Genomic DNA, 27,895 nt, shown 5'->3' on the forward strand with positions numbered 1-27,895 from the left:
GGTCGGCGATCGCTTATCTTCCGGGCGGGCTGTATGTACGAAGTAGAGCTGAAATCACTTGGAACAGGGTTCTGATTCCGACTACTCCAGATTTAGACGGAGAATGGGGGGCGGCCAAGACAGACAAGGCCCTTGGGCGGTTGTACCTTAGATATATATGGAAAAATTCAAGTTGGTCATCGAATCTTGTCGATGAAGAAATGCGATGAGCAATATTGGGAGTCCAATACCTAAAATCTGTTCAGCTTGGTCTTGGTCTTGTTAGCCTTCACATCCCCACGCGCCTCCAACCCTATGACAGCAAAAGGTATAAGCACTAGAACTAGTCTAGACTGAATGGTTTATTTATGTGCGTATCATTTTCTGGCCAGAAGGAATGGTATATTTGCAAGCGATCAGGTCGATGCGGAAAGGGCGAACAGCAAAGAAAACGAAGAGAAAGAGAGATGGAGAGATGGAGGGGGAGAAGTAAGAAAAAAAATATATAAAAATATAAAAAAAAATAAAACTCCTTGACACCGATGGGTCCATACGGGAGTTGAACTGGCGGCACTTGAGCAGGAGATTTGTAACAAAACCTACCCTTTACATCCCGGGAAGACCTGCTGTGAATCAGTCTAGAATGGGTAATACCAATCTACCTAGTCAAGTTAAGAATCCATGCTCAAGACATTCGACAGCAGTATAGGAGGATCCTGGCCACATCCCTCGTATTACCCTGTCCCCACATCTCTTTGCTGCCGAAGCTCTCCCTTTTGATCTCCATATGTGCGTGCCAGCCGAGGATAGACTAAACTCACAAAGACTCATTTTATCCATAACTGCCGGTACTGCTATTGCCATTTAGCAACGCCAATTCTTAGTGAGATGGAAGTGCGAGTGACAGAAGTGAGTAGAGTTGGAGTTGATCACAAGACTAAATAAAGGCCAATGTTCGTGAAAACGATAACAGCAAAAATATGACAACTGGTCTTTTGGTTGGGATAGCACTGTCACTGCTTCCTTTAAAGAAAAAAAGCCCTCCAGAATTCAAGTATAAGGCCAAGGCGAAGCTTCATCTTGCCCAAGTTCGATTTGCGTTAAGGAGGCGGGCATTCGATGAAACTTTCCTACGCCAAAACAGCCATAAAGTCAGTAATACTTAAGAGACAAAGATGGTAGTAACTCTTGCATGCCCCGACGAAGCATTTGCTTTATTCTGCATGTGACAAGATGCGTTTAGTGGCTATTCGATGTCATGGTGTCAACGTTGACTATCACTTGATAGCAAAACTTTGTGACGTCGCACCATACTTTTTTCCCAACACTACAAAAAAAAGTCGTTATTTGGAAGCCAGATGGCCCAAGGAATATGCTGCGTCCGCTAAGGTTTTTAGTAACGGCCGTTCCCCCCCGGATATCACTAAAGACTGAAATTGCGGCCGCCGATGATAGTAACCACCACCATAACAGGAAGTTATGTTGCAACTTTCATTCACCCGGGCGTGGTATGTTGCCCGATTTGCTGCGAAGTAACCCCGACCCGGTCCAGACTGGCCTGCTAGAAGTTTGTGAGAACAGTACAAAGTTTCCCTTCTGGGCCCTGTGCTCCACCTGCAGGGGCGAACAATCGGTGCCGGGTGCAAGCTCGCCAAGGTCTGCAAATACCTTGCTTGGGGAAGGATCCCATCCCCGATGCTGAGCGACGGATCATGTAAAAGGTGATCGCAAAATGACAAATATAGTAAAACCGGACAAGTCTGGCTGAAAAATGTGCCGAACAGCATTTACCATGATTGGGTATGTGGTGGTAGAGGAAACAAGCTCACCACTGAGGCAAAAAAAAAAAAAAAAAAAAAAAAAGCTCAGTTCGGCCGGAGTTCGAAACAAACTTCGGAAGGACGAAAGACCCGACGGTCGGTGAATAAAGTAGGCTCTTATTGGCAGGTTTTATGATGCAGTCGTTTCATCGGCGACGTGATCCGGGGGGACAGCCAGGGAAGGGTTCAGCAACGGAGGAGGGTCTAGTTCTAGAATTTGGCAGTCAGGGGCCCGCAGGGCATGGGTTGTTGAGAAAATATTGGGGGCAAAAAGGGCTGAAGGCAGACGATAGGAAACGTGCCTCAGACTTGCAAGGAGAAACTAACCAGACGTCCGTCTGGAATGTACTGTAACTGTGATTTGATTTGCCTTGATAGCTAAACGATGGGGGTTGCAGTTAATGTTTTGAATATGTGGCTTTCAGGATACAAGAGCAACTCAAGAGAAGCTAATAAATTGCAGTCAGTATGCGTGCGATGCACGTGCCGTAGATAGAAGAGGTATTTTACCATGTTTATCTTGACTTGCTTTGCCATGTTGTTGGTTGCAATCTTTCGTTCCTCGACTGTTGTGGGTTTCAAGACAATGACTCCGTGCGCCACCCGCGAGGATAAAAACAGAAAAGTCCGATGTTTGCATTATGGGACAGGCTGATGGTGCGGTGCCTGGGGAATGGTGCGTTCGGAATAAGCTTGGCATCAATGCTTGTTCTGATATGGATCATCCGCCTATCATTAAACGGTGATCAGGACCTTGTGACTTTTTGGCCTTCCTAGTTGAAATGTAATTAATATACTGTAGGGAGCCGGTAGGTACAGTAGGTAGCATAGAAGTAAGGGACGTTGTGCATGTGCGTTTGCGCAACCTGGCTTCGTAGTGGTGAGACGATAGATGGCGTTTGCTTGTTTTCATTCCTCGCAAACTATCAGTCTTCCCCGATAGGTTACCGAATCATTTTAGATTTTGTCTGTTTTGGCGACATCTAGAGCCCGTGTAAATGTTACACACAAGGTGATTTGAAGCGCCGTGGTGGTGGCTGTGTCTGTGTTCAGTTGAAGAAACGTGATGCAAGGGCGATGATGGTCGGAGATTGAATTGACAGACAAGCCGCGGTTTGTTTGCGGTGCCACCACCGCACCGCATTCTTGCTTGACCAGCGCAAACTCGCTCACTGTCTCTCTGCACCTCGCCTCGTGGTGAGCACATTTTTTCAGGCTAGTCGTGTACCTACCTAGGTCGGTACCTTCTTCCATGCCCGTAAGGCCCGGTGGGTAGGGTACCTACCTACCTACCTACGTTGCTTGGATAAACGCTGTCTGAACTCAGGCCTTCCCCGGCTTGTGCCTCTAATTAATTCAATTAAACCATCCCTCCATACCAGGTACCTACCTTACCTACCATCCCAAAAAAAAAAATAAAAAAATCGGGTTTTGCATTCCCAACTCTAGTCGCCTAGGAATTCATTTCTCCCCCCGGCCCAGTCGCCATCCATCACGGATATACAACTTTCTTTTCGCCTTCCCTCTAGAACTAGACCAAGGCTGGGGTCTGTTACGAATTACGATTGAAGATTTTTAAGCTACAACGTGAACAGAAACGAAGCTATCTTGGCTACCAAAAGAAGCAAGTCAAACAAACCCCTTCCTTGGACCCCGGACTAAGAATCGCGACGGAGGCTGTTTCGCTCCAACCACCGCAAACTTGCTCAACCCACCACCCCGGTCACCCCCCACAGCTAGTTGCGACCCGGCCTGAAAGTCACCATACAATAACCTCCGATTCATCCCACACCTGGAGATTCCCGTGGCTACGTTTCTGTTCATTCCGACAAACCTACACCCGTTCCTTTCAATCCCTCCCATCTACAATCCTCAGCCCCCCGTGCTAGTCGCGACGGCCAACAATTCAATTCACAAATCTCGCTCTTCACTCCGACACATCAGTCAAACTCATATCATAATCAACCAAGATGATCTTCCCGAGGCACGGAGGTGAAGACCACGGCTCTACCGGTGCCGGCGCAATCACGGGCGCCGCCACCATGGACGGCATGCCCGGCATGAACATGTCAGGCGACACTAGCGGGCACTCCCATGACGACTCCAGCAGCGGCGGCATGATGATGATGATGATGTCCGTCTTCCAGACCGACCCCAAGACCCCCCTCTACTCGACGGCATGGACCCCGAAAAACGCCGCAGGATATGCCGGCACTATCATCTTCCTTATCCTTCTGGCAATGACCTTCCGCGGACTGCTTGCCTTCAAGGCCAAGATGGAGGCGCGCTGGCTTGACGCCGAGCTCAACCGCCGCTACGTCGTCGTCAACGGAAAGCAACCAATGGCCGAGCGCGCCAGCCAGGACTCACTTGCCAAGCACATGGTACTCTCGGAGAATGGGCGAGAGGAACAGGTCATGGTCGTTGCCAAGAAGACATCCATCGCCAGGCCGTGGAGGTTCTCAGTCGACCCAATCCGTGCAGTCCTAGACACAGTCATCGCTGGCGTTGGCTACCTCCTGTACGTATCCACCATTCCCAGATTTTGTGTCGATAGACAGAAATCATGTAGTACAAACGTTTACTAATCACCAACCATCAACCTACAGCATGTTGGCTGTCATGACAATGAACGTCGGCTACTTCCTGGCAGTCCTTGCTGGCGTGTTCCTTGGCTCGCTGGCCGTCGGCCGCTTCGCCACCAGCTCAGAGCATTGAGCGGCCAGTGTCTTGCTGGTTCAGGACACGAGAAGCAAAGATACAAAAGCCAACAGAGGTCATGGGTGACTATCGAAGATTTGATGTGTAAATTCAGCGGGCGTTTCGGGTCGGATACGGGTGGATATAGTCTCTCTGATACCTAAGATTGCGATCTTTTTTCTTCCTCTTGCTATTTCCTTGTCCAACCCAAGGGGTCTTCCGCCACTCGTTTCTACAGTCTTCGAAAACTCCGTCCACTCTTTACAGGATATCAACATCTGGCTGGCCCCCAGCCGCAGCGAGTGCTGTCTGTCTGCCAACGCGTGTTGACATGTAGGCGCTTCGATTCCCTGGTATTCTTAACCTGCTTCACACTTTGCGTGCGGCTACTCGCAAGCACCCAGATAAGTTCAGTACCTTCAAAGGTGGTAAATATTGCTACCTTTGGAGGAAATAGGCTTCCTAGGACAGTGCTGGCGGAAACCTTCTCAAACGTGCTCACAAAATTGCCTAATCGGGCGCTAGATCCGCCGGTTGTAGTCTAGACCGCCCCACACCCTTATTGCTCAAACATATCGGCCCCACCCAATCGACCCAGGCGAGCCAGGCTGCCCGGGGCAGACAAGTCAGGGACTTGAAGTCATGCCTACAAGTCCGTCCACTAAAAACCATAGCTAGCAGTCACTTATGGCAAGTGCGTACTGTACTGTACATCACCAAAATGTCGACTGGCGTGAAACCAGCGACTTTTTTTGATTTGATCAATTGATAAAATTGTATTCCCGGTCATTTTTACGCTTTGTTGTCTTGCAATAACATATATTGGCGATGTATTTTTGAGTTTTCATCTTGTACTCCTACGAGCAGCTGGTACCTAAAATACCTATCTTCAATCGGAGTTCCGTAACAGCTGCAGCTGCAGCTGCCAATCAATAGTTGCAGGCCCTTTTTCAGCCCTGTGCTCTCCACTATCGTGCTCGATCTGGAAACTGCAAGCCATTTGCACCGACCGATCAACGCCGTACATACCTTACCCTGCACGCTGCACGAGCTACTGGCATCTGGCTCTCAAAATCGCACTGCGGAGTAGAAAGTATATCTGATATGGGACTCACACATGGTTGGCTTTTCTGTGTCCCTGCTCCTCATGAAATCACCAGGACCTAATATCTCTTGACTGGGTGACGTGTTATTTTTATACACGCTCGCTGTTTATTCGAACTATCTCCTCCCCTGATCACATTACTCATGTCCTGTTTTTTTTTCACTCTGGTTATCAATGCTCGCTGCATAGGCAATTACGACCACAATGCGGCTTAACACAGCATGGGCAATAGAAAGCTAGGGTTGGGCTAGGACAATCAACTGTGAGTAGTAAAGTACCGAAGAAAATCCCCGGAGAATCCGCACAACGATAACCTGCTTGGATGTGGGAGCGTTCTAGACAGGTCGAGGGTGACATCATGTCTCCGCCTGCCGCAAGATGTGTCCTCTTCTTCCGTCTAAATTTCTTCGGAGATGTGTCTATCGGTCAACACGTTCTCCGTTACCAGAGTTGTATGGTTTCCTGACATGACAGGCACTGCATAGCAATGCGGTTTTTGAGCACCAAATCCATCGGACATGTATCCACCGCATCGTCCCGGAAAACAAGGACCGGCAAGATTACGCCGCCAGTTTACTCTCTTGCCTCTTATTTTCCTGCAAGCACGCACCCCTCCTTAGCCAAAAGCTCCGCGTGCAGATCAGCCCGCGCAGGACGTTTTTTTTTTCTTCTTTTTTTTTGGAAGGCGGGCGCAAGTTGCTATCTCGGAACTCTGTACTGTATATCCCTCTCGGTGATATGCAGTGTTGCTTCTGTACCCCGTGGGCACGGGCGCGCCTTGCGGTTGCACAGCGGTGGGAAAACCACAGATGATAATCACTGGCGGAGCCTGAGCACGACAAACAGCAGCATGTGCAGTCATTCGATCAAGCTTGTGTGATCGGTCTCCTGATTTTCTTTCCCACGAAGAAAAAGACGCCCCTTTTTGTTCTGGTGGTCTGAACGCTGACTTGAGCTGTTCAACCAATGCTTCCGTCCCCTAAATCAGCTGATATGCCATTTCCCTCCCCAATATTGAATTCCGGTTGGTAGCACTGTGTTGGTGACACAAAAAGAAAAAGCCGCCCGTAAAGCTCGTACTTGAACCCCCCCCCCCCCCCCCCCCCCCCAGTGTCTACAGAAAGCCGCGATTGAGACCAAGGCAGTGTGACGTCGCTAGGGCGGGCGGATAGTAAGTCTTGCGCCCCCCAAGAGCCCGTGCTGCTTTTGTCTGTTGTGCAGCCACAATTCCCAAATATAGCCTAGGCAACTTAGGATCCAGGCGCGCCACAACCAAATTACCCCAAGATCTTGGGGGAAGGAGTACCGCCGCTAGTCCAACTGGGGACGGGCTGGGACGATGATAACCTTGTTGGGCGACATGACATCTGAGATGCCACAGATGACACGGGGTTCGCGCGTGTTGACCTGACTGACTGACATCTTAGCAATGGGTAGTACAGAAATAAAGCACACGAGTACGAAACTAAATACTCCCCGGTACCCTCTGTACGCTTTTCGTGTGACTGTTTCTTGGACTGAGAAATATCCATCATATTGTTTGAGGTCAGCTGAGATCGCAAATCAAATCAAAATGTATCCAAGAAGAAGCAATAAAATAGGTGGGGGAAAAATACACAGCAAAGCCATAACTTTACAGAATGGCCACCTGCATTGTAATTTGTAGCCAATCTGTTATCGTTTGTTCGCGCTCGGATGCCGCCTGGTCAGTGTGAACGATACGCCACCATAAAGCCGCCAGGTCGGCTAGGCACATGTTAACCAAACGGGAGCTAACGCCGGGAGCTTGGGCCCCCAATGAATCTGGAGAAGGCATCATTGCGCTTTCGTCATCGCTTTGGCACCATCAATACCATCATGGGGCAGCTTCTATGTCTCGAGGTTGGAAGGTTGCAAGGAGGAGGCTGGTATTGAAACTGCAGACAGCCTCGACCGAGATTACCGGGGAGATGCTCTTATTGAAAGCATTCGAACAACTCTCAGGAAGAGTATTGCAATTGCCAATCATATTCTTGTGTATATCGTTAATGGCACCATCGCAGTTCTGCACACATGTTCCCATAACCCTCCACGCAACGGGAAACCACCAGACAAAGTAGTGTAAGGAAAAAGGCTTGAGGAAGCATAAGGAGCAAAAAGAATTGGAAAGGAGTTGTCCGACAAATCTCAAAATACCGCAACCTGCACTCCGCCGGACGCCTAAACCAAGAAGAATGGGTAAAAATTAAACCGATCTGTGATAAATGCCTTCCGAGTTCACCACTCCTGCTTCCAAAGCCAGACTTTTCAATCTTCCAACAAGGAAATAGAATCTGCAGATGATGTTGTCTTCTTTGTCAAAAGTCAAAAGCCCCGCATGGAAACCCAGGTCGGAAACATCGATGCCACCAAAACGATATGTATAGGGGAAAGCCATGAATGACCGACGCAAAAGAGGAGTGGTAGCGTGGTCATAGTGAGTGGCCGAATGGTATATACCGGGGGTTGTGGGGGCAGTGAGAAGGAGGATTGTTCATAGGACTGCCAAGGATGATGCCACCACTGAATAAACGCCAAAAGCCGAAGAAACTGTATGAATTTATTACCAAAGAAGCCATCATCAATACCATGATGTCCCGGAGAATGCGGAAATCGACTACGTGACGTCTCATAAATGCATGAGTGGGGTATCGGTATCGGTATTCGGAGGCGCAACGCAAATTTTCGTAGACGGAAAGCAGCAAGGCGCATTCCAACTCATGACTGGTGAGAGCTGTGTTGCGGCATACCCGACTGAGGTGGCATACCGTATTGCGGCCCTCCCCTCTGAACATAGCTTTGGTAGGCCATCGCTGATGGGTCCATGCCTACATTTGGCATGTTGTATTGTGGCATGCCATGCGGGTTGTGCTGCGATGGGATGCCGGGTGCGCGGCTTTGTGGCGGGGGGATGTTGGATGCCGGCTCCTCCGGCGAGTCAACTTGGCCATCATCGACACCATTCTCATTGCCAGCGCTAGGTTCTGGCGCATTTAGGCATGCCTAAATTGAACAAATGTCAGTGTCAGTCAGAGTTGCTGCTTACTGGCTGGACCTTAGTAGCCGGATAATATTAATCACGCGTCACAGTAAATGACAACGCGCGATAGGGCTATACATACCTGGATCAAGTTCTTGCCCTCGGCCTTGGTGACCAGAGGCTGAAGCTTGGGCGTTGTGAAGGTGTAGACCAGGCCGGTCTCAGAAACAACAAGTAGTAGAACTTGGGTGCCAGTGAGGACGGATAGCTCGTAAGCCTATGATGCCGAGACGATCGTTAGCAGAGAATTGATGCAAAATATGATTGAATGTCGAGTGCGTTCAGGTTTTCAGTCGCGATTGAGGGAAAAGATGGGCGCGTCGCGGAGCAAGTGCAGTAAATACGTGGGGCAGCCGTTGAAAGGCAGTTAATATGGATGCTCAACGAACCTTCTTCATGATACCGGCCTTGCGTTTGGAGAAGGTGATGTGGCGACGCGACTTGTCGTTGATGAACTTGATTTCAATCTTGCGGCGTTCGCGGCCGCCCTTCTCGTCGTCGTCGTCATCGTCGTCGGGGGCGCTTTGGCGTGCGCGCTTAATGCCTCGGTTTTCTTGGGCAGCAGAATTGCCGTTACCGACCGAGTGCGCGTCCTCGAGCTCGGTGGGTGAGGTCTGGTCGTGCTGGTCCGTGATCTCGGCCATTTTGTTTTTGTTTATGCTTTTTTTTGTTCTTTAATTAATTTCTTGTTTTGTTTTTTAAATCGAGTTGCCGGGCTGGCACGATGCGTTGGTCGCGAAAAAGGCAAATTGGTGGAGTTGCTCTTTTGAGAGGTTGGTGCCGACGCTCTAGACTGGATCTGGCTTTTGGGGCGGAGAGAGTTGCCTTGTCGCAGAACCTGGTTGGGCGTTGTGCGGCGGCGATTGAAGAAGCACGCGTGGTCCGAGTGTTCTTGCTTGATTGAGCCTGGTGCGAGCCGCTCGACCAGAAGAGGCAATTCAAGCTGTTATTCTGGCGGTCCAAGGCTGCAGTACCGTTGTGGGCGGACAAAATAAAAGCAAACGAACCCGACGGTTCCTGCAGAGGAAAAATTCAATTGCAGCAAACGTAAAGGTGCGAAAACGAGCCAAGGGGCAGGAGATGCTGTAAATTTTCCTACTCGAAAGAGAGGTAAAAAATAGGCAGTGAGGGAAAAAAAAAACACAGACTTGACTTGAGTAGGGGAGACCAGAAAGGTGGGAAGGCGGTTTGGTCAGGGTTCCTGTTTGGGAAGTAGATTGATGGACAAAGTAATGTGGCTCAATCAGTGCCAATTGACGCGCGCGCTGAAAGTAGCAGCAGTAATTGTTGTTAAACTGGCGCACTGCACTTGTCTTTGGTCAACTTTTGATCTTGAGAGTAATTCAACGGCTCGAGAAATTTCATTCTTGGGTCACGTCTTCGTTGTGTGCAGAAAGGGAGCTGTGCACTCAGTAGGAAAACCCTCGACTGGATCAGGTTAAGCTTGGGGCGGAACTGCAGTTTGCGTTGAAAGAGTAGCACGGCCTGGCGGGACACCACTTATCGCAAGCGGGAAAGGATTAAAAAAAAAAGCTAGAAATGGTGAGGAGGGGTGGCGGTCTTGCAGTCTTGGGAAAGTGCGAGACTGAGGGCTGGACCGACCCCGTGGAAGGCAGACAAGGGGAAATGGGGATCTATCTGGCACGGCCAAACTGTGCAGGAGCAGACCCAATAGAAACCGCGCTAAAGCAGTCCCCCGCACTCTTTAGAGCAGGCAAGGGAGCTAGGTACCTCTCAGTGCAAAAAGCACTGTATACACCCCCGCGTCGGTACGGAATTCGCACATTGACCTTTAGCGCGAGCAGAAAATGATTACCATGGACTGCACTGAGGTGCAACAAGATGAGTCGGGGAGCTACAAGTTTGCGTAGAGAATAGGTCTCTTAAATGAAATACGATTCAAGCGAACTTTTTGAATGTCGTTCTGACTTTGTTTTTTTCCGCCAGTGGGACGGTTATATGCCAGGTTCACAGCTAGACATGCATAGCAGTCAGGTTTAGGAAAGGTGCTGGAATGAGGGAGCGCCTTAAACCGAGAGAGGAAAATGCCAAACGTGCGTCCCGCGCAAGCCGTTGAAGATGGGCGTGGCAGCTCTTTTTCGTTCCTGTCGCGCCCGGACAGTGTGCCAGAGAGGCCCGTGCGGTAAGAGCTTGATCAGCGGGAGACCAGCGTGTAAGTACCAAACCCAGCAAGGCAAAAAGAGACACAGAGAGCAAAAAAGAAACAGACCCCTCCCACCGAATTGGTTACTTCAGCCAAGAAGTGTCTGTCGCTTGTTCAACTGATATACATGGCACCACCGTATCTATATCCATCCGATATTAATTTCTGGAATACTTCGTAGATATTTGTGCCCTACTTCGTAGGTTCCAAAGCTTCGATACCATCGGCACAGCTCAACAAAGTCGAGAAAATCTGATTGTTCTTCTTGTCGATTAATCTACCCCCTGATTCACACTGTCAGTGTCAAGGCATCCTGATCCTCGCTCGGGGAGGATTGTTCTGGGCATTTCACTAGTGCGTTTTTCTCCTCCTCCAATCCAATCCCTGCACAAAGCGTCGAGCGTTCTGCAATTTTGGTTTCGGAATTTTACGCGAAGCTAGGAAGATGACACTTGATCAGTCGCTCGCGTCAAGTTTCTCAAGCTCCAACTCTACCAGTGTACATAGCATACAATATTCGACGACATCAGCTTTATATAAACTAAGAATATAAGAGATTGCATTAAGGGAGGATAAACTGGCGACAGAATTTGGGATACGTTCTTTATTACCTTATCCGGGTGAGTAAGAATTTATTATCTTACAGGCCGTTTGCGGCAACCAAGCCAAGAAGAGATCAATCTCCACAGTTCCTGGGAACTCGTCTCAGGCGGGCGGAGAAAACGCACAGTATGGAGTATATGGAATGAGCAGAATGGCGTTTCTCGGTTTACCGTTGAAGTTCGATGCGTAATACTGTATGTCTACTTACGCGCAAAAGTGAGAGAGTAGCGGAAATATATACCCGAAATGCGAGGCTTCACTCTTGCTACCTCATGGAAAAGACATGATTGATATCTGCCGTCCGGTCAGCTTTTTGCTTACGGAGCACCAGCAAGATCAGCTGTGTGTTGTTGTTGAAAAGGTTTACGACTCCATTCTCAACTAGTACTGGGATAGCAGATCTACCCAACTACCCTACCCTTGTTGCCTAGTTCTAGTTATCATTTTTCACATTCACCAGGCTAAGGTACTCGATTATGGTTGCATCTCGATGGGTCGACTGAAATGGTGTGGTCCAGATCACCACCGTGCGGGAATGCGTCTTAACTCCGCCACGTTTTGGGGGCGAGTGCAGGTTCTTGATAAAATGGAAGCCAATGACAAGAGGGCAGTCGTCCAGAAGAGTCAACACTCGCACCTACGTGGTAATCCATCTTTCGACACTCTCCGCCCATCACACACGCTGTTCCGCAAAAGGAGATTTTTTCTAGACTTACATTTAACATATGGTGCAAAAAGAATTCGAGGTTTTTCCTGGCCGAATCGGGTGATTTCTGCCTCACACTATTTTCAAGCTCGATCGCCCTCTATAAATATTCCCATTACCAATAAATTCTGAAATTGATTCTATTTTATGCTGAAGATCATTCGGTTTGGTTTCCCCCTCCCCTCATATCGTGTCAATCACAAAAAAAAAGTCAGTCTCGTATCTAATTCCAATCAAAATCTGCTGGGCCACTCCATCTGCTCATCACCGCTGGAGCTAGCTAGGTTGTTAGGTATCTTGCCCAACCCCGTCTTGCGCGTCCCCGCTTTTTGGTTTTTTTTTCTTCTCTTTTGTCCTCCTAACCCCTGCAGCACCGCCTGTGCGGCCTCGGCCAAAAGCCCGGCTCGCCGAGCCTCAGACCACATAGCAGCCAGTGCTCTTCTTTGATCTGATCTGTTTGTCAGGCGCGGATCGAATTGCGGCAATATAATGACTTTGAGGCCATCCGTTTAAGTTCGATTCACATTTTTATCAAAGGTGAAACTTCAAAGGCAGAAACCAAGCAAGTCTGTCGTCAGAAGACATGAAAAATAAGCCAAACAAAACAGAGCGGCTGGTCCTGGGAAATGCAACCGTGTCTTGACAGCTTGGCGGGCCGCAATTTGCCTCGAGTAACAACCATCACAACAAGCACTGTGCTGAGGTTGCATCGCTCTGCAAAAGCTCCCGCATCAAATCTTATTCAGTGCCCCCGGAGACCATGCTCCTCAGCATGCGTTCGATAGCGCATCTTGCATAATATCAACGGCGTGCAATCACAATCTCATCTTTTCATGTCACCGTATCTATGAAGTGGTGATGTGCGATTATTTTTCTCCTGTTGTTGAGCTTTGCCGCAAGGACAGAAATGAAGGGGGAAAATGCGCAGGAGGATAATAAAACAATTGTTAGTCCTAAAGAACGAGTTTTAGAGGTAATAAACAACTGACAAATAATCAACCAATAGCAGCAACATCGCATAAAGAACAAGAAACTTAACAAATACTGTACCTGTACCATACCCTCCAAAAATTGCCTTTTGTAGCGTAGTGGATGCTGCTTCGTTAGCATGGAGGGCAAGTGCCAACGACCGATCTTCTGGGTCAGCCACGGCACTGGGTCGTTTCCGCGCCATCATCTATCAGTCCCATGGAGACACTGAACGAAACCTTGTGAGAATTAGGGTATAAGCCTATTGACCTATTGTTGATGATTGATAGACTAATCAATATCAGTCGATTTTTTGAGAAGAAGAGGAGAGAAGAAGAGAAAAAAAACCTATTGGATAAGGTATTTTGACGTCGTTCGTTATGAATTGCTTAATCTGGTGAATTTTAGGATTCGTGCAGCATCACCTGGAGGGTAGAGATGTCGTTTGGGCCCCTTTTGAGTCGGGTCAGCCAAAAGAACGAAAAAAGTAGCGACGACACGACGAACAGGCCAACCACATAGAGAGATATCAGTCACCTCACCTACCTACCTATTCATAGGACCAACATCGGTTTGTCGGACAAATATGCAAATGACATGACAATTTTAAGAAATACCATTGACTGTCAATGCAATTGGGTATCACCAGGTGGGGATATGCTTCCGAAAGTTTGCTTTGACAGGTGCAATTGATTACTAGACTAGAACTAGTTCTAGACTATACTGCAATGTGGCAATGTCGTGCCCAACATGGCAGTCAGTCGGGCGTATCGAAATCTCGTGATACTCGAACATGTAGGTACTATTAGCAGTACGGCAGACAGGCGAATGCGAGTCCACGTGCGCTCAAGCCCTGCTATAGCGGCGATATGCCCCTTCACTGTTTTCTTCACTTTTCAAGCGCCAAGCACATATAGGCGGCGGAGAGTCGCCAATTTTCGTCGTCATGCCACGGGATGTGGAAAGGGGTTAACAACACGCGCGTCAATGTCAATGTGGTAGTTGACCTCCACAGACCACACTACCTTAACACGCCATTCTAATGCGTATTAGAGCTACTCCGTAAGATCTTAGTTACGAATACCAAGGCAAGCCACCGACTTAATAGGGGCCTAGCCCAGAAAAGAGTGGCTGAGTCAGGCATTGCCCTTTGCCCCTGGCAAAAAAACACACTAACAACATAACGTGCCTTGTGTGCTTCTCCTGGCCGGGGTTTTGCGGCTGAGAAACTTGGGATCAAGGGCCAAACAAAAGAACCAAATTCATGTCAGGATGTGGCTCCTCGGGCTGGCCCGAGTGGCGACGCACTTGTCATGTTGGCAGGCTTGCGGACAAACGAGCTGGGTTGTGAAATTTTGCTGGAACCAAGAAAAGGTGGAAACCAGGGCTGTCAAATTCGGGACATTCTGCGGGTGATGGCTGCGAGGGATTGTCTTCAATCGGCTAGCACGTCAACTACTCAGTACACCTACCTGTCGTCGGTAGTCCAAGCTTGCAGATCTTTAGTATGTATTGCAAGATCTGCCTCGATAAGGCTGTATTGACTACCTAGTCTAGTAGTAAAACTTCGATTTTTTTTTTGTTCTACCGAATATCAGCCACCCGTTTTCTGCTAAAGCCAATAGGTAATTATCATTGGACTGAGACCACTACGAGTACAAATGGGTCGGCCATGGCCCGCTCTTTATCACTCCACTTGCAACCCTGTGGTTTGTCAAAGGTGTAATACAATTTTCAAAGTGCGGCATAGCCCGTACATCTATACTTGGGTAATATGCATTTTCGCACACGTTCGTACAAGTTTTAGCGACCAAGGCTGTGAAGGAAAGGGATTTTTCGTCAATAGTCCGTCCGAGGCGTACAGAGTACCCTGGGTAAACGTAAGTAGCATGTACGATAATTAGTCTAAAGGAAGCGGTATGATGTGATGCAAACTTTGTCGGGCTTCTAGTAATATGTTCCCACGAGAATTCAGACGAGACTCGATATTGATTGGGGATCGAATGGTTTCAAGCATCTTGTGCGGCTAATTGGCTGGAACCTGCCGACTTTTGCGCACCCAAATGTTCGACGGGCTCGAAGGGTGACGGCTTGTGGCCTACCATTTCTCGACGGACCCACTTCAAGCGCCCTTGGAGCCCGGCAAACGGCAAGCCCCCCTTACCCCTGTTCCGACATGACTGAAACCCGCGTGCATCACCCAAGAGAGAAAACAGCCCATGTTCGCCCAAATGAACGAGTTGGAGCCATGGAATCCTCTCCTTCATTGTGGGTAAACGCTTGAATTCACACCAAGCTTCGTTCGTTCACTTCTCTCGTGTCCGATTCACACTCTCTCAACACATCCACGTATTCTGCCAATTCGTTTCTTTTACTGCCCGGCTGCAGATTCTTTTTGCGTTTTTGGGTGCATAACGTGTATGCAAATCTGCCCCTGTACGCCGTCCCTCTTTCTCAAATCCTCCTTGTGGTTGCACTTTCGGGGGCATTTTTTTTCCCCACGGGTATTCTTCCTCTTCTTGCTTGACGATACCGTCACCCTTTTCCCCTATTCTTTTTCTCTTCTTTCTTCTTCTTACCCAGCCTTTGTATCCCAAGGACACACACATCACACTCATTCAACACCTCCGTGTCGACACGAAAGTCCGGAGATTTAGTGGCGGATTTCTCTACCAGGTAAATCCGAAGTTGCTGGTCGACCACACGTTCCTCCGTCCGACCACCAAATATCTCGACTGGGCTCGACTGTCCGACCGCACCGTCATTCCTTTCTTTCCCACGGGGAAACAGCGAAAGGCCTAAAGCGACCTTGACGCTAACAGACGCCGGCCGTCGACTCTCATCACGATACACCATACTTTTTATTGTTATTACCGGCCATTGAGGAGAAACAGTACAGAGGACATTGAAGCCAAAGAGGCGTGGGGCGCGTCCACCTTCGCGGGGAGAAAGAGATTGTTGGGCAATCACCGGCCTCGTAGCGGACGATCGCGAACGATTTCGATACCGACCGACGAACCTCTCACTTTTTCACGATGGCGAACAAGATTCTCGTGGCGTACATCTTCGCCGACTTCCTCTTTGTCCTTATGGGCGCCCTGATGCTGGGCTTCTCGATAGTTGTCGGCAATGTCAGGGACGAAGTTCCTACGGAGGGCAACCAGGCCGCTCGGAATTTGTTATACCAAAAATTTCCGTTGACGGCAGGGATAGTCAATGCCATCTTCATCTTCATTACTTTCCTCCTGACTATCCCGGCACTCAGCACACCTGCCCGCGGCTGGCTGAAGATGTCGGGTTACCTCGTCGTCGTGAACGCCCTTTTCAGCCTCGTCATTGGTCTGTTCCTTTGGATCATGACCCTCAAGACCAGGGACGACCTTTTCCCTATCTGGGTCCAGCAAACCCCCCAGGTCCAGTCGCTCATGGAGGTTTCGGTTAGTCATCCCTGATTTTCGAAGGACGGTGTCGATTTCATTGCGATGGTGGTGTAACATCTTGAGCTAATCGGGAGTACTCTGTAAAAAATATAGTTCAAGTGCTGTGGCTACTACAATAGTACCGCGCCCGCATTCGTCACCAACCAGGTCTGCCCTAGCCCAGCAGCTTCAGCCTTGATGCGCGGCTGCGCAACCCCCATCACTAGCTTCGCCAACGTCTTCGTTGACAACATCTTTACTGGTGTTTTCGGCATGTGTGGTATGTTACGCCTTGTTTTCCATACCATTGAATAAGTCTATTTTTTAGGTTGGTTGCTAACGCGAGATGCCATGCTAGGTATCGATGGTCTCCTGGTTATCGCTACTGCCTGTCTGCTGAAGGACCGTAAGGAGCAAGAACGCTTCCGCCACATCGACCAGAAGACCGGCCCGATGAGCACTCTGTGAGCGTCTTGAATCGCCACCGGCACGATTCAAAGTCGCGATGCCATCGGCCTCCCAATTCTGTGACATCCCACGGGCCCGCCTGAGTGGCCCCTGGGCCACCTGGCGTGACTCGCTTGGGAACAAGATAGCGAATCTGCGGTTGCATCACCTTTCCAACTTTATGTCTTGATGTATTTAGCGGTCATGTGGGAGGCTCTCGGCATTGCATCTTAGTTTTTTTTTTTTTTTTTTCTCTTTTTTTTCTCTTTTTTTTCTCTTTTTTTTTCTTTCTTTTTTTCTTCTATCTCGAAGCAAACGCTTCCAATGTTCAATACTCAGTCAGGTGATTGTTTCTTCGCGGACATTTTCGGGGCTGAGCGTCCCATTTCGCCCCAGTCGATCTTTACCGCATATGTTCACTCAACACACTCTACCAGCGAGGTTTTTGAGATTTTCGTCGCTATCATTCCCCATTGTATAGATTTTATCCTGTTGTATATACCGTAGTATCTGTCTGACCTGAGTTGAAAAGCTATGTCTAGAAAGTGTCTTCTCGAGCTGTTTATGATCTCAGGATTTGGTGGAATTAAGAGACCACTTATCTGTGGATCAAGACTCCGCACCGTTCACTATCTTGTGTTCAATTAATTTGGCAGCTTAAAAAGACATGTCTCGGGGAGATTTTTTAATGTTGCATCTCATTTGGGAAATCTTATTCCAAGCTGTTTCGGATGGTGAACTCGAAGTGTGAACGATGGTGTAAGACACTCGAGGGATTGCATTCGGTCCATGGTATCCAATTATTTAGCCGCCTGCTTACTACCCCGAGCGGCAGTTGGTGCCGCTTGTATTAGGCAGGCAACTCAAGTCACAGGACAATCTGTAACAAATAGGAATATTCTCTAATCTTGGCCAAAGTTACACAGCCCCGGTCAGACTTCAGTTGTGAGGCAAGCGGGTCTTTGCCAGATACAGATGGCGCTTACTACACGATAATGCCTACCTTTACATGAACCATTCTAAACATTGCAATTTACTATACAAACTTGAGCACTCGGCACTACGGCATCGTGTTATTGGAGATAGAGGATTTTCATCCATGTAATACTTCCTACATTTTCAACCCCTGACCAATCTCTTGGTGTACAGTAACAATGCTATGTCTGCTGGTTGAGGAAGCTTGTCTGCGATATCAATATAACTACGCATCGCCATAGGAATATCATACCTAAAGTTCGTTTTTGATATGCTATCACGACTGCCCCTTGGTCAACATCCAACATGCTGTGGTTTCATACCTTGACGACAGTGCTTCTACATCTATCAGTAGTATTGGCTGCAAACACAACGGACTGGAAGAGTCGCAGTATATACTTTGCGCTAACAGACCGCATCGCCAGGAATGAAAGCGACAGCGGTGGAAATTCTTGCAGCGATCTCGGCCAGTACTGCGGAGGCACGTTCAAGGGACTGCAGTCGAAACTAGATTACATTCGAGGGATGGGCTTCGATGCTATCTGGATTTCTCCGGTTGTTGAGAGTATGTGATATGGACACAGTCCCAACCGAAACCAAGTCGATTGACCACTTTCCAGTATAACCAACTGACTATGCTCTTCCATTAGATCACAAGGGTGGATACCATGGATACTGGGCCAAGGACCTTTATGCCATCAACTCCAAGTATGGCACTGCTGATGACTTGAAAAGTCTAATCAAGGCTGCGCATGACAAGGTATGCTCCCATACCCAGAGGAATATACACCAACCGATATCTCAACTGTTGCTTTGTTCGTCTGCTCACATACTGTCCCTCAGGGATTTCTGCTCATGGTCGACGTCGTCGCCAACCACATGGGCAACGGTCCCATTTCCGAGAACAAGCCGGCACCGCTGAACCAGGAGAGCTCCTATCACCCAGAATGCAAAATCGACTATTCGAACCAGCAGAGCGTCGAGCGGTGCAGGCTGGGCAACCTGCCTGACCTTAACACCGAAGACCCAAAAATCCGCACCCTGCTGACAGACTGGATCAAGTGGATCGTTTCAGAGTTCAAGGTCGACGGCCTGCGGATAGACACAGTTAAGCACGTCGAAAAAGGCTTCTGGCCCGGATTCGCCTGGGCGTCTGGCGTCTACACCCTGGGTGAGGTGTACAGCGAAGACGTCGACTACCTCGCGGGCTACGACAAGACCATGGGGGGCTTCTTCAACTTCCCCGTGTACAAGTCGCTGGGCCGGTACCTGCAGCAGGGCCAATCGCCGCAGGGGTTGGTTGACAACCATGATAAGATCACGCGCAAGTTTTCGGACCCGACGACGCTGGCCAACTTCCTCGACAGCCATGACGACCCGCGGTGGCTGAGCAAAAACCGCGACGCAGCGCTGCTCAAGAACGCGCTGGCCTACGTTCTGCTGGCCCGCGGCATCCCTGTCGTTTACTACGGCACCGAGCAGGGCTTTTCGGGTGGCGCAGACCCCTGGAACCGCGAGGACCTCTGGCGCGCCCGCTACCGCACCGACGGGGACCTCTACCGCGCCATCTCGCGGCTGTCGGGCGTGCGAGCCGGCGCCGGTGGGCTCCCCGCTGACGACCAAATTCACCTGCTCGTCAATAAGAATTCGTACGCGTTCAGTCGTGATGGCGGGGGCGTGGTGGTCTTGACCACAAATCGGGGCTCTGGTTTCAACGGCCAGGAGTGCTTCGACACGCGTGGGGTGACTGCCACTTGGGAGGACAAATTCGGTAGCGGTACATACACATCTGATGAGTCGGGTAAGGTATGCGTTCAGGTAAAGAACGGTGAGCCAGTGGTCTTAGTCAGGAAGAAATGAACAAACTCGGAGCAAGTCGTACTATAGTCGTAGTCTATATTGATGAAGCCATAACTTAAGGAGCAAGTTGAAACAAAGGCAACGAATCAGACTTTGACTTTGACAACATGGAACCATCACCAGTACAGATGTTAAAGCATTTCAAATTAAACGCCTACTCCAGCTCATAGTCAAAATTTATACGCTCGGATCGTTCCCCGGTGGCCCGTCACGTCTCGAAGAGCTCGGACTTTTCGGACTTGGCCCACCCTGTTCTTCATCATCAGGATCATCCCTATAAGGGGGGAAAGCAGGCGTGTCATCCCCTTGTGGATCGGCAGCAGGGCCTTTACCCTTCGACCCAGATGACGTATTCCACCACCTATTTCTCCAGAGCCCGTTAATAGCGTCTTGGATCCCCCCTGAACTCTTCCTTCTAGTCTTCCTAGCATGAAATCCTGGAAATCCGGTGGACCGCCTCCTGCGACGCAACCGCAAACGGCCATGCTGGGCCTCGGTATCCGCATCATCTCCTGCGTCCTCGGCGGCCTCAGAAACTGCCGCGCCGCCGGGACTAAATGGACTACTGCTACTGAACCCTCTGCGAGGTGGCATGTCAGATCCACCGGCCAAGGAAGGTAGTGTGTGGCTCCGACTTCTGCTAAAGGCTGGAGATGCAGGTCGTTCGAGGTCCTCGAGTTCGCCCCAAATTTCGACACGTTCGGCCCAGCTCGTACGCTTCGAGGAGTAAGACGTCTTCTTCCTTGTTGGTGTGAGATTCAAGGACAGAGGCCTTGGTCGATCTCCTATTGCGAGCAGCGATGGTCTGCGTTCACTCCCGACCCTCTGGTATGTGGTGTAAGTGCTCGACGCTGGGACATCATCCTCGTCCCCAACGCCTCCAAAGTCCGAGCCGAGTAGGAGACCTTCCTCGTCGTCTTCTTCGCCATCCGTATCCTCGACTAGGCCAAGCCCTGGAGCAAGTGTAGACTGACCGACAGCTGGCGGATGCTGCTCATCGCTGAGACGCCAAGAGAGTGCCAAGACACCGGACAGCAGAATGAAAGTGCCCAATGCTATAAGTAGAGCACTCTTCAGGCTAAGCTGGTTCATTTGGTCGAAGTAAATGAGACCGTCTAGGATGGCGATGATGTTATAGATGCAGAACACCAATGGATATAGAACCGACGTGGAGACCAGCTTGAGGCCCCGGTGTAGATAGTATAGCTGCGTTAGGGCCAGTGTCACGAGTGCAAGAAGTAAAACCCATGATTGCCAATGAACAAACTGGTTACTTCCGCCTGTCAAAGTTTTGATGACAAGCTCAACCGCTGATTTGGCCACAAGCAACGAGTGGGCTGACAAGATACCACTGATGCATCCATAAGCCAAGCCTCGGACCAGCCGAAACCTAGGGTTCTGCGCTAGTTTCTTGAAAACATGATTGAGCGACTCCGTCGCAGCCGCCACAGCGATGACAAGCACGGCTTGCAAACACATCCAGACGACGAATGGCGTGCGGCCGAGCAGGATGAGCAGCTCGTCGAGCGTATGCGGAGGGCTTGGGATGGCTCCAAAGATGGCGATAAGTAGCGCACCGGTGCAAACAAGCAACGTGCCACCGATCGACCACTGTGTGAACGGCTCTCCCAGAATGAGGGAGGCGCATATCGAGTTGAAGACCAGACCCGAAGCCTGGAGAGTCGAGAGAACTGGGAGCGGAAGCGTCGAAATCTGTACGGTACTACCCAGCAAGTTGGAGACTATAAACATGCCCATGCCAATTTGCCATCGTCTCCTGCGGTGTGGCGGTCTTCGTATATCGTGGGGACTCTTTTCGTCCTCGAGGATGTGTGACTTGCGTTGAAGCGTTATCCCAAGGCTTTGCACACCGGTGGATAACAAGCCGACAACGATTCCGACCTGTGGGAGCGTTGTCATTCACTGTTAGTTGTTTCATACTCTCGGCGATCGTCCTGACAGGATAATGTTTGTCTTACGGCTATGCTCCCTCCTGGGGAGAGATCGCCGATTGAGCCCATTGCGCTGGTGAATGGTAATCAGGGTGTCATCTGGCGGCAGTATAATACAAGCGATGCGCTCTTCCGACTTCGCATAGCCCGGAGAATTCTACTGTTTATTGGGGCCAAAAAGCGAAACGGCTTTCTAAAGCATATAGAAAATCTAGGCGTGTCTGAAGCAGATCGAAATGTCGTCGAGATGGATAAAAAAGAGAAGTCGCCTCTGGTGCGAGTGATTGTTTTAAAGTGATGATGTCGATGATGGGCCCCTCGTGCGCCGTTGCTTTGTGACTGGCTCGCGGCGACACGGCTGAGCTTCTATAACTGGATGAAGGGAGACCCCAAAACGGCGCCAAAGGATTCAAGACATGGGAGGCATGATAACATATAGCAGGAGACTGTTAAGTGGTTTTTGTTGGGGCAGTTGTTCGTGAATCGCACATTTCAAGGCGGTGACCCTTTGTCGCGCTCGCTTGCCGGGTGTGGAGGTACGGTACATGTATAAGGTATGTATGAGTAGTAAGATGCAGTTGCGAAGCGGAGCTGGGCTTGGGTCTGGGCTGGGAAACGGACGGTGATCGAAACGCTATGATGAAGGGCTGGCGCTCTGTTTACAGGGGTCTTGATCGGAAACATGAGACCGGACCCTCTATTGTGGCGGGATCCGAGTCTGGCACCATATGATTGGCCTACCGGAAACAGATTATCCGGATGCGAGCTCCAGTATTCGCTATTGCAGCCAGTGCGCCACATTGTACCTTGCGTCCAGATAAAGCGGGGTGTCAGCTGAGGCTTGAAAGCGTTTGTGGGGCTGGCTTGCAGCAGGCTGTTGCGTTACGTGCCGTCATCAGGCCAGCGCGGGAGGACTGAACTGGAGCTGGCGAAGGCCCCGGCCGAAGCTCGGGGTAACTTAACGACTGAAGCTCATTGTAACCGTACCAGGTTCGACTTTCAACTGACCGAACCTTGAAACATCACCGACCTCCAAATTGAAGTCTAACGAATTCGCATCGGCAACCACATCAACAAACCGCTCCCGGCATATTGTTATTGTGTCTTGCATATAGTGTTGATCGTAATCCTACCGCCAAAATGTCGCAAGTCCACGCCCTGTCCGACGACCAGGTACGCAAACATGAACGCCGCGTAGGGGCGCCATCTCAGACCGACGGATGCCTAGAATTGAGATTGCTATACCCATGCGCTGCTGCTGCTGCTATGTATCGCTATGGCAAATTTGACGCAGACTTGTCAAACGCATCACAATGCTAACTGGGGGTCAACTCCAAATAACAGGTCGGGCAGGAGCTCCGCAAGATGACGGCGTTCATCAAGCAGGAGGCCATGGAGAAGGCGCGCGAGATCGAGATCAAGGCCAACGAGGAATTCGCCATCGAAAAGTCCAAGCTGGTGCGCCAGGAGACCGACACCATCGACAGCCAGTACGAGAAGAAGTTCAAGCAGGCCACCATGTCTCAGCAGATCACCCGGTCGACTGTCGCCAACAAGACACGTCTCAAGGTCCTCGGCGCACGCCAGGAGCTGCTGGACGACATCTTTGATGCCGCGCAGAAGCGCCTGGCCGAGGGCACCAAGGACAAGAAAAAGTACCAAGAGATCCTGAAGAACCTGCTCCTCGAGGGCTTCTACGCCCTGCACGAGCCGCAGATGCAGGTTCGCGCCCGCAAGGCCGATTATGACATTGTCAAGAGCGCAATTGATGCCGCCGCCAAGGAATATAAGCAGAAGGTCGGCTCGGAGATCAAGGTGACGATCGACGAGAGCAACCCCATTGCTGATGGAAGGTGAGCTGCTTGCTTCCCCCCTAACTACTACCATGCACGTTTCAACATAGTAAGGACACATTACTGACAATTCGACAGCACTGGCGGTGTTGCTATTCTGGCCGGTGGTGGCAAGATTGAGATTGACAACACATTCGAGGCAAGATTGTCCATTCTCAACACCAGTGCACTGCCTGCGATGAGGGAGGCTTTGTTTGGAAAGAACCCGAACCGCAAGTTCCACGACTAAGAGCGAGATTATTCCAACATATATCATATTCCTCCAGCATAACATCACCTCATATTGACTTCTGCCCGACAATTTTCTTGCATTACGGGGCGCTTGCCTAGTCTTTGTCTGTATGATACAGTACCTCGTGGGGGCCTAGCACCTTTCGAGGCCTGCTGCAAACGAGATCATCCCATTTCAGTCTTGGTATCCGTCATCACGTGAATTGTGTCTTCCCGTTTCACGATCGCCCCTAATCTTGCGCTGAACATTTTCCTAATGTCTTGTCCAACAGGCTCTTCCTCCTCTGTACTGTAGATGTTTGACTTGGGTGGACGTCTTGTGCGTACAGTGTACTTGAGCCTATCAGGGATCCATTCGGCCAACGTTTTAGCGTCTAGCCTCGAACTATGGCCGCCTCCCGTCGCAATGATATTGCTCCATACGGACTTGAGTGCGGCTGTAAGTTCATCAACCTGGTTGTCGAAATTGTCTTGTGTCCGACCAAAACCATCATCTATGGCGATATCCAGTAATCTCAAGACGGCTGCAGTCTCTTCATAGTTGGTGTCGTTACGGATGCTCAAGGTTGATCCTACATGGCCGATGATTGCCAGCATATTTGCCGATTCGTCTGGTGCCTGACGGGCGCAGGCCATAGAATCAAACAGGAAGACCAGTGCAAGTCTGCGCCTGAAATCATGTGAACGGGGGGTCTCTCCTACAATGTATGAAAGTGGTTGCCAGCGGAGGTGGGCGGTTTCAACACTCCTGTACAAAGATTTACTCGCTTCGTAGCACTAATGTCATTGTCAGTATTAGACAGTCCATGTCCTAGACAATACCGGGGTGTACTTACGAAATCGTTCCAGTCTTCATCTGGAACGCCATCGAACAGAGAGTCGAGAGCAGAATGATAGCTGTTCATCACATCCGTGTTGTCCATAACCGCTCTGTCTAGACCCATACGAAGTAGGATTTGAGTTGCTTTGGTTGTCGCAGCCAAGGTAAGCCTGGGGGGTGTACCAGGTTTCCTTGCCGAGACTACTGCCGCTAGAAGATCCAGAAATGATATCACATGGGACCAGTCAGAGTGGGGATATGGTTCACTAAGTTCGTCCTCGAGGGGAAGCTTCACGAGCATCGCGTCAACGCTGTTGGGCTTGCTGCCCAGCCCCTTTAGCAATTCTCGAAGGAGGGTGTCATCAATCCCATGGCCGAGTTCAGTATTTTTTACGGCTGCAGCGGCCGTGAGAATGTACTGATGACGAAGCATTTTGTTCTCCTCGATAGGCAATTGTCGAAGAATCCAGAGGAAAAGCTCCGACGGGAGATTATGATGTCGTTTCGCCAGTTGTTGTGGCAGACCAGACAGAAAGTGGTGTGATCTTTGTTTGGAATTCTTCAAGAATTCCCAGCATCCAGTGGCAGCCTTTGTAGGAAACTTGTCCTTCCCTAGCTGCTTCGAGGTTGCGGGTCTCAAAATTTGCTCAAAAAAATAGTAACATTGACTGGTAGAATGCGCTTCAACCCTCTTGATGGCTGTACGCATTCTCTGCTTGCCAATATTGCCCTTGCCATCATCTCCCGGCTCGTAGCTCGCCAGCTGCTCTTCAAAAGCATCGGGCTCAGCGCTGCTGTCACGACTACTCCTGAGCATATCAGAAACCCTCTTTTGACTGGCATCAGCTTCCAGGTCTGCCTGGGTCAAGCGTTTCAGGGCGTCCAAATTGTACTTTTGATTCTCAGCCATCATACGCTTAGCACGAATGGTGAGGGGCGTAGTAGCAACTGCAGAGCGCTTTGCCCGCGGAGGGGTGATAGCCGCAGCCACGGCTGGACGAGCGGTCGCTGCGGCCGCAGCATTCGGGTTGACCCGCTGCCATATTGCAGTCACGTCTTCGAGAGAGTCTGACGAGTCCGACCCTTCATCATCTGAGGCGGCGATGACTGCATCGCGGGGCCGAGGTTTCGGGTTAGGTTGGCGGGGTGGGGTGTTGCGGCGGAAATGGGAATCTACTGGGGTTGAAGAGCAAGACCTTTTGGCAGGCGGGAAGGCCGTGATGGGTGTTGGGGAGCGGGCTCGTTTGGTTGAAGCACGTGAGGCAGGCGATGGCGGGGCTGAAGATAGTGCCGATGATTCGGAAGAACCGACGGGTTGGGGAGACGGGGATTTCGGCTCCGGCTCCGGCTTCGTACCCCGTTGGAAGAAGCCACGGATATCCTGTGATTTTCCGACCATCCTGCCGCATGTGGCGCACAGAATAATGAGAGTATGTAGGTAAGGTACTCAGGATGCGTAGACTTGAAAAGATCGTCCGTTTGATGAGAGTATGCGTTTTAATCCCGAACACGCACCAACAAAAAAAAAAAATCTGCTGCATTTATCTAGGTAGGATAGTTGTTACAAGATGAGGTAATCACATCTAAACATCCCAGTGGGTATGGGAAAGAAACAATTTGATGGTGTACTGCAGTCGCATGAGACTACCCAAAGTAAACTCTTTTTTGGTGAGGAAACCAACGCGTCACGTCACGTCTGCAATTCACGTACCAATTAACTAGGTACCTACCTAGGTGGCCAGCAGTGCTAATGGTTGAGGTGAGCAAGAGGTGTGCAGCTGCGGCAGAGTGGGGATGGCATTTTTTCTTACTACCCTACCCCGCCTGTCATTAACACAAGATATGTGGTTATTGTAGGTCACCTTCCCGTTATTTGCATTTGCTTACCTTGCTAGGTAAATGTCCATATGTATGTAGTACACGCGAGGGCTAAAATCGCCCTGCAAACTTTGATCTTTGGTAAATTTGCAACGCCCCATCAAGCTCTAAAACTACATCCAAGCAATTCAGAGTTAGTACAATCCTGTGGATGCAGGTACAGTAGCTGCATGCAGGTCAGTCCTGTGATGACTGGAAGTACGTCTTTGACGTCGTGCTCTGCTCCAGAATATGCACGCAAGGCAGCTGTCTGTACGCTAGTAGGCTTGGATTGCTATCTACGGAGACGGAAGATTGTTATCCGTCTTGTGTATTTTTTTTTTTTTTTTTCACTTGATTACTTTACCGTAATCTACATACCAGGGCGTTTTGGAGGCCGTGGAAATGCATCTTATGTCTCAGTTCTACTCCTACGATCGATTCCAGCATTCAGCAGAAAAGGCTGGCCCTCTCCGATCCAGAGCGCCAGCCTTTCCTTGGAATTGATTTTCGGATGCTGCCGACCTGCCGACTGACTGACTACATAGACCGTCCACTTTACGTATACCATACGTAGGGACCTGACCTAGGGGACCAACGGGCCACCTAGCAAGCAAGCTAACAAGCCAGCAGCGACGCTACCATTGAGTAGGAAGTAGGCCAGTGGCGTACACCACAGAGTCATCGTTCAGCCACATGACCCATTCCTCCTAGCTCAAAAGGTACAGTAGGTATTTTGAGTATGTGAAGAAGCAAAATGCATCATTGCTTCGTATCTTTGATCAGTGCCAGAAACCTGGACCAGCGACCGCCCGAGAGCGATGGATGCAAAGGGTGGGACGGGGGCCCCGTCGCGTAACCAAGGGAAAAACTGGGCCTACAACGAAACAAATTCCATCATGTCCTGCTTATGGACCAACGGTCCAATTAAAGGGCATTGAAGAGCATTGCCAAGTTGCATTTGAGCAGCCCCTGCCCTGCGGGACCTTCAATTTGGCAGGCCAAGACAGGCATTGAAGATCGAAGTCCCAATCAAAAGATCCGCATGGCAGGTGTTCTTGGAGATGCGCAGCGGTGTGTTGCTGACTGTGTCGCATTGACTATTTCATGCAAATACTGAGCAAAAAAAGTCATTAAAGACTCCGCTCTAGCAAACAACCAGAGATAGCGTGCTGTTACAATAGGTCAAGCGTAGGCGTATAAACCGTCCGAAATTGTTCAACGCTTTAGACCAGATATTTCTGACCATACTTCAAGACTTGCAGCTGAACACGGCTGTATCTGTAGAGTCTTAGATAAATGGGTAAACTAGGGGTACTTGTAGCACTGTGGCTGTATTCGGTTGTCTTGCCTAGCAACCAGGCACCTGGGGAACAA

The 27,895-nt window shown here is 49.9% G+C and overlaps 10 protein-coding genes across 10 annotated transcripts; 6 read left to right on the forward strand and 4 right to left on the reverse strand.

The window, feature by feature from the left end:
- Positions 1 to 1,351: 1,351 nt before the first annotated feature.
- On the forward strand, positions 1,352 to 1,907 carry MGG_17968 (uncharacterized protein; the record flags this gene model as incomplete). The annotated part of the gene is made up of 3 exons (XM_003720923.1): positions 1,352 to 1,487; positions 1,764 to 1,779; positions 1,844 to 1,907. 3 exons carry the CDS (start codon positions 1,352 to 1,354, stop codon positions 1,905 to 1,907), a joined length of 216 nt encoding a protein of 71 aa, XP_003720971.1.
- An 839-nt stretch (positions 1,908 to 2,746) lies between these two features.
- MGG_02774 (copper transporter) lies at positions 2,747 to 5,327 on the forward strand. The gene is made up of 2 exons (XM_003720924.1): positions 2,747 to 4,320; positions 4,409 to 5,327. Exons 1-2 carry the CDS (start codon positions 3,770 to 3,772, stop codon positions 4,515 to 4,517), a joined length of 660 nt encoding a protein of 219 aa, XP_003720972.1. The 5' UTR covers positions 2,747 to 3,769; the 3' UTR covers positions 4,518 to 5,327.
- Positions 5,328 to 7,535: 2,208 nt separating this feature from the next.
- MGG_02773 (MADS box protein) lies at positions 7,536 to 10,223 on the reverse strand. Its single transcript, XM_003720925.1, has 3 exons — positions 9,052 to 10,223; positions 8,745 to 8,879; positions 7,536 to 8,625 (listed from the first exon to the last, which is right to left on the reverse strand). Exons 1-3 carry the CDS (start codon positions 9,304 to 9,306, stop codon positions 8,341 to 8,343), a joined length of 675 nt encoding a protein of 224 aa, XP_003720973.1. The 5' UTR covers positions 9,307 to 10,223; the 3' UTR covers positions 7,536 to 8,340.
- Positions 10,224 to 10,741: 518 nt separating this feature from the next.
- Positions 10,742 to 11,932, forward strand: MGG_17969 (uncharacterized protein; the record flags this gene model as incomplete). Its single annotated transcript, XM_003720926.1, has 3 exons — positions 10,742 to 10,835; positions 11,473 to 11,623; positions 11,890 to 11,932. The coding sequence occupies 3 exons, from the start codon at positions 10,742 to 10,744 to the stop codon at positions 11,930 to 11,932; spliced, it is 288 nt and encodes a 95-aa protein (XP_003720974.1).
- Positions 11,933 to 14,736: 2,804 nt separating this feature from the next.
- On the reverse strand, positions 14,737 to 15,371 carry MGG_17970 (uncharacterized protein; the record flags this gene model as incomplete). Its single annotated transcript, XM_003720927.1, has 3 exons — positions 14,737 to 14,808; positions 14,967 to 14,974; positions 15,164 to 15,371. The coding sequence occupies 3 exons, from the start codon at positions 15,369 to 15,371 to the stop codon at positions 14,737 to 14,739; spliced, it is 288 nt and encodes a 95-aa protein (XP_003720975.1).
- On the forward strand, positions 15,350 to 17,785 carry MGG_12594 (tetraspanin). The gene is made up of 3 exons (XM_003720928.1): positions 15,350 to 16,541; positions 16,638 to 16,803; positions 16,882 to 17,785. The coding sequence occupies exons 1-3, from the start codon at positions 16,140 to 16,142 to the stop codon at positions 16,989 to 16,991; spliced, it is 678 nt and encodes a 225-aa protein (XP_003720976.1). The 5' UTR covers positions 15,350 to 16,139; the 3' UTR covers positions 16,992 to 17,785.
- A 441-nt stretch (positions 17,786 to 18,226) lies between these two features.
- On the forward strand, positions 18,227 to 19,805 carry MGG_12595 (alpha-amylase; the record flags this gene model as incomplete). The annotated part of the gene is made up of 3 exons (XM_003720929.1): positions 18,227 to 18,510; positions 18,596 to 18,705; positions 18,789 to 19,805. Exons 1-3 carry the CDS (start codon positions 18,252 to 18,254, stop codon positions 19,803 to 19,805), a joined length of 1,386 nt encoding a protein of 461 aa, XP_003720977.1. The 5' UTR covers positions 18,227 to 18,251.
- MGG_02771 (uncharacterized protein) lies at positions 19,490 to 22,340 on the reverse strand. Its single transcript, XM_003720930.1, has 2 exons — positions 21,785 to 22,340; positions 19,490 to 21,707 (listed from the first exon to the last, which is right to left on the reverse strand). The coding sequence occupies exons 1-2, from the start codon at positions 21,824 to 21,826 to the stop codon at positions 19,983 to 19,985; spliced, it is 1,767 nt and encodes a 588-aa protein (XP_003720978.1). The 5' UTR covers positions 21,827 to 22,340; the 3' UTR covers positions 19,490 to 19,982.
- Positions 22,341 to 22,654: 314 nt separating this feature from the next.
- On the forward strand, positions 22,655 to 24,183 carry MGG_02770 (V-type proton ATPase subunit E). The gene is made up of 3 exons (XM_003720931.1): positions 22,655 to 22,930; positions 23,102 to 23,610; positions 23,689 to 24,183. Exons 1-3 carry the CDS (start codon positions 22,898 to 22,900, stop codon positions 23,837 to 23,839), a joined length of 693 nt encoding a protein of 230 aa, XP_003720979.1. The 5' UTR covers positions 22,655 to 22,897; the 3' UTR covers positions 23,840 to 24,183.
- On the reverse strand, positions 24,007 to 26,060 carry MGG_02769 (uncharacterized protein; the record flags this gene model as incomplete). Its single annotated transcript, XM_003720932.1, has 2 exons — positions 24,007 to 24,618; positions 24,678 to 26,060. 2 exons carry the CDS (start codon positions 26,058 to 26,060, stop codon positions 24,007 to 24,009), a joined length of 1,995 nt encoding a protein of 664 aa, XP_003720980.1.
- Positions 26,061 to 27,895: the final 1,835 nt, after the last annotated feature.

The sequence above is a fragment of the Pyricularia oryzae genome, chromosome 7 (genome assembly GCF_000002495.2).
Source record: "Pyricularia oryzae 70-15 chromosome 7, whole genome shotgun sequence".
NCBI classification, from domain to species: Eukaryota; Fungi; Ascomycota; class Sordariomycetes; order Magnaporthales; family Pyriculariaceae; genus Pyricularia; species Pyricularia oryzae.

Bases quoted from the DNA above. Each gene is read 5' to 3' on its own strand.
- MGG_02774 (XM_003720924.1), top strand. From the start codon at position 3,770: ATGATCTTCCCGAGGCACGGAGGTGAAGACCACGGCTCTACCGGTGCC. The intron at 4,321-4,408 runs GTACGTATCCAC...ATCAACCTACAG, and splicing joins GCTGGCGTTGGCTACCTCCT to CATGTTGGCTGTCATGACAA.
- MGG_02773 (XM_003720925.1), bottom strand. From the start codon at position 9,306: ATGGCCGAGATCACGGACCAGCACGACCAGACCTCACCCACCGAGCTC. The intron at 8,880-9,051 runs GTTCGTTGAGCA...TCGGCATCATAG, and splicing joins AGGCCGGTATCATGAAGAAG to GCTTACGAGCTATCCGTCCT. The intron at 8,626-8,744 runs GTATGTATAGCC...TGTTCAATTTAG, and splicing joins AGGGCAAGAACTTGATCCAG to GCATGCCTAAATGCGCCAGA.
- MGG_12594 (XM_003720928.1), top strand. From the start codon at position 16,140: ATGGCGAACAAGATTCTCGTGGCGTACATCTTCGCCGACTTCCTCTTT. The intron at 16,542-16,637 runs GTTAGTCATCCC...TAAAAAATATAG, and splicing joins AGTCGCTCATGGAGGTTTCG to TTCAAGTGCTGTGGCTACTA. The intron at 16,804-16,881 runs GTATGTTACGCC...ATGCCATGCTAG, and splicing joins TGGTGTTTTCGGCATGTGTG to GTATCGATGGTCTCCTGGTT.
- MGG_02771 (XM_003720930.1), bottom strand. From the start codon at position 21,826: ATGGGCTCAATCGGCGATCTCTCCCCAGGAGGGAGCATAGCC. The intron at 21,708-21,784 runs GTAAGACAAACA...ACGCTCCCACAG, and splicing joins CCCCAGGAGGGAGCATAGCC to GTCGGAATCGTTGTCGGCTT.
- MGG_02770 (XM_003720931.1), top strand. From the start codon at position 22,898: ATGTCGCAAGTCCACGCCCTGTCCGACGACCAG. The intron at 22,931-23,101 runs GTACGCAAACAT...TCCAAATAACAG, and splicing joins ACGCCCTGTCCGACGACCAG to GTCGGGCAGGAGCTCCGCAA. The intron at 23,611-23,688 runs GTGAGCTGCTTG...ACAATTCGACAG, and splicing joins AACCCCATTGCTGATGGAAG to CACTGGCGGTGTTGCTATTC.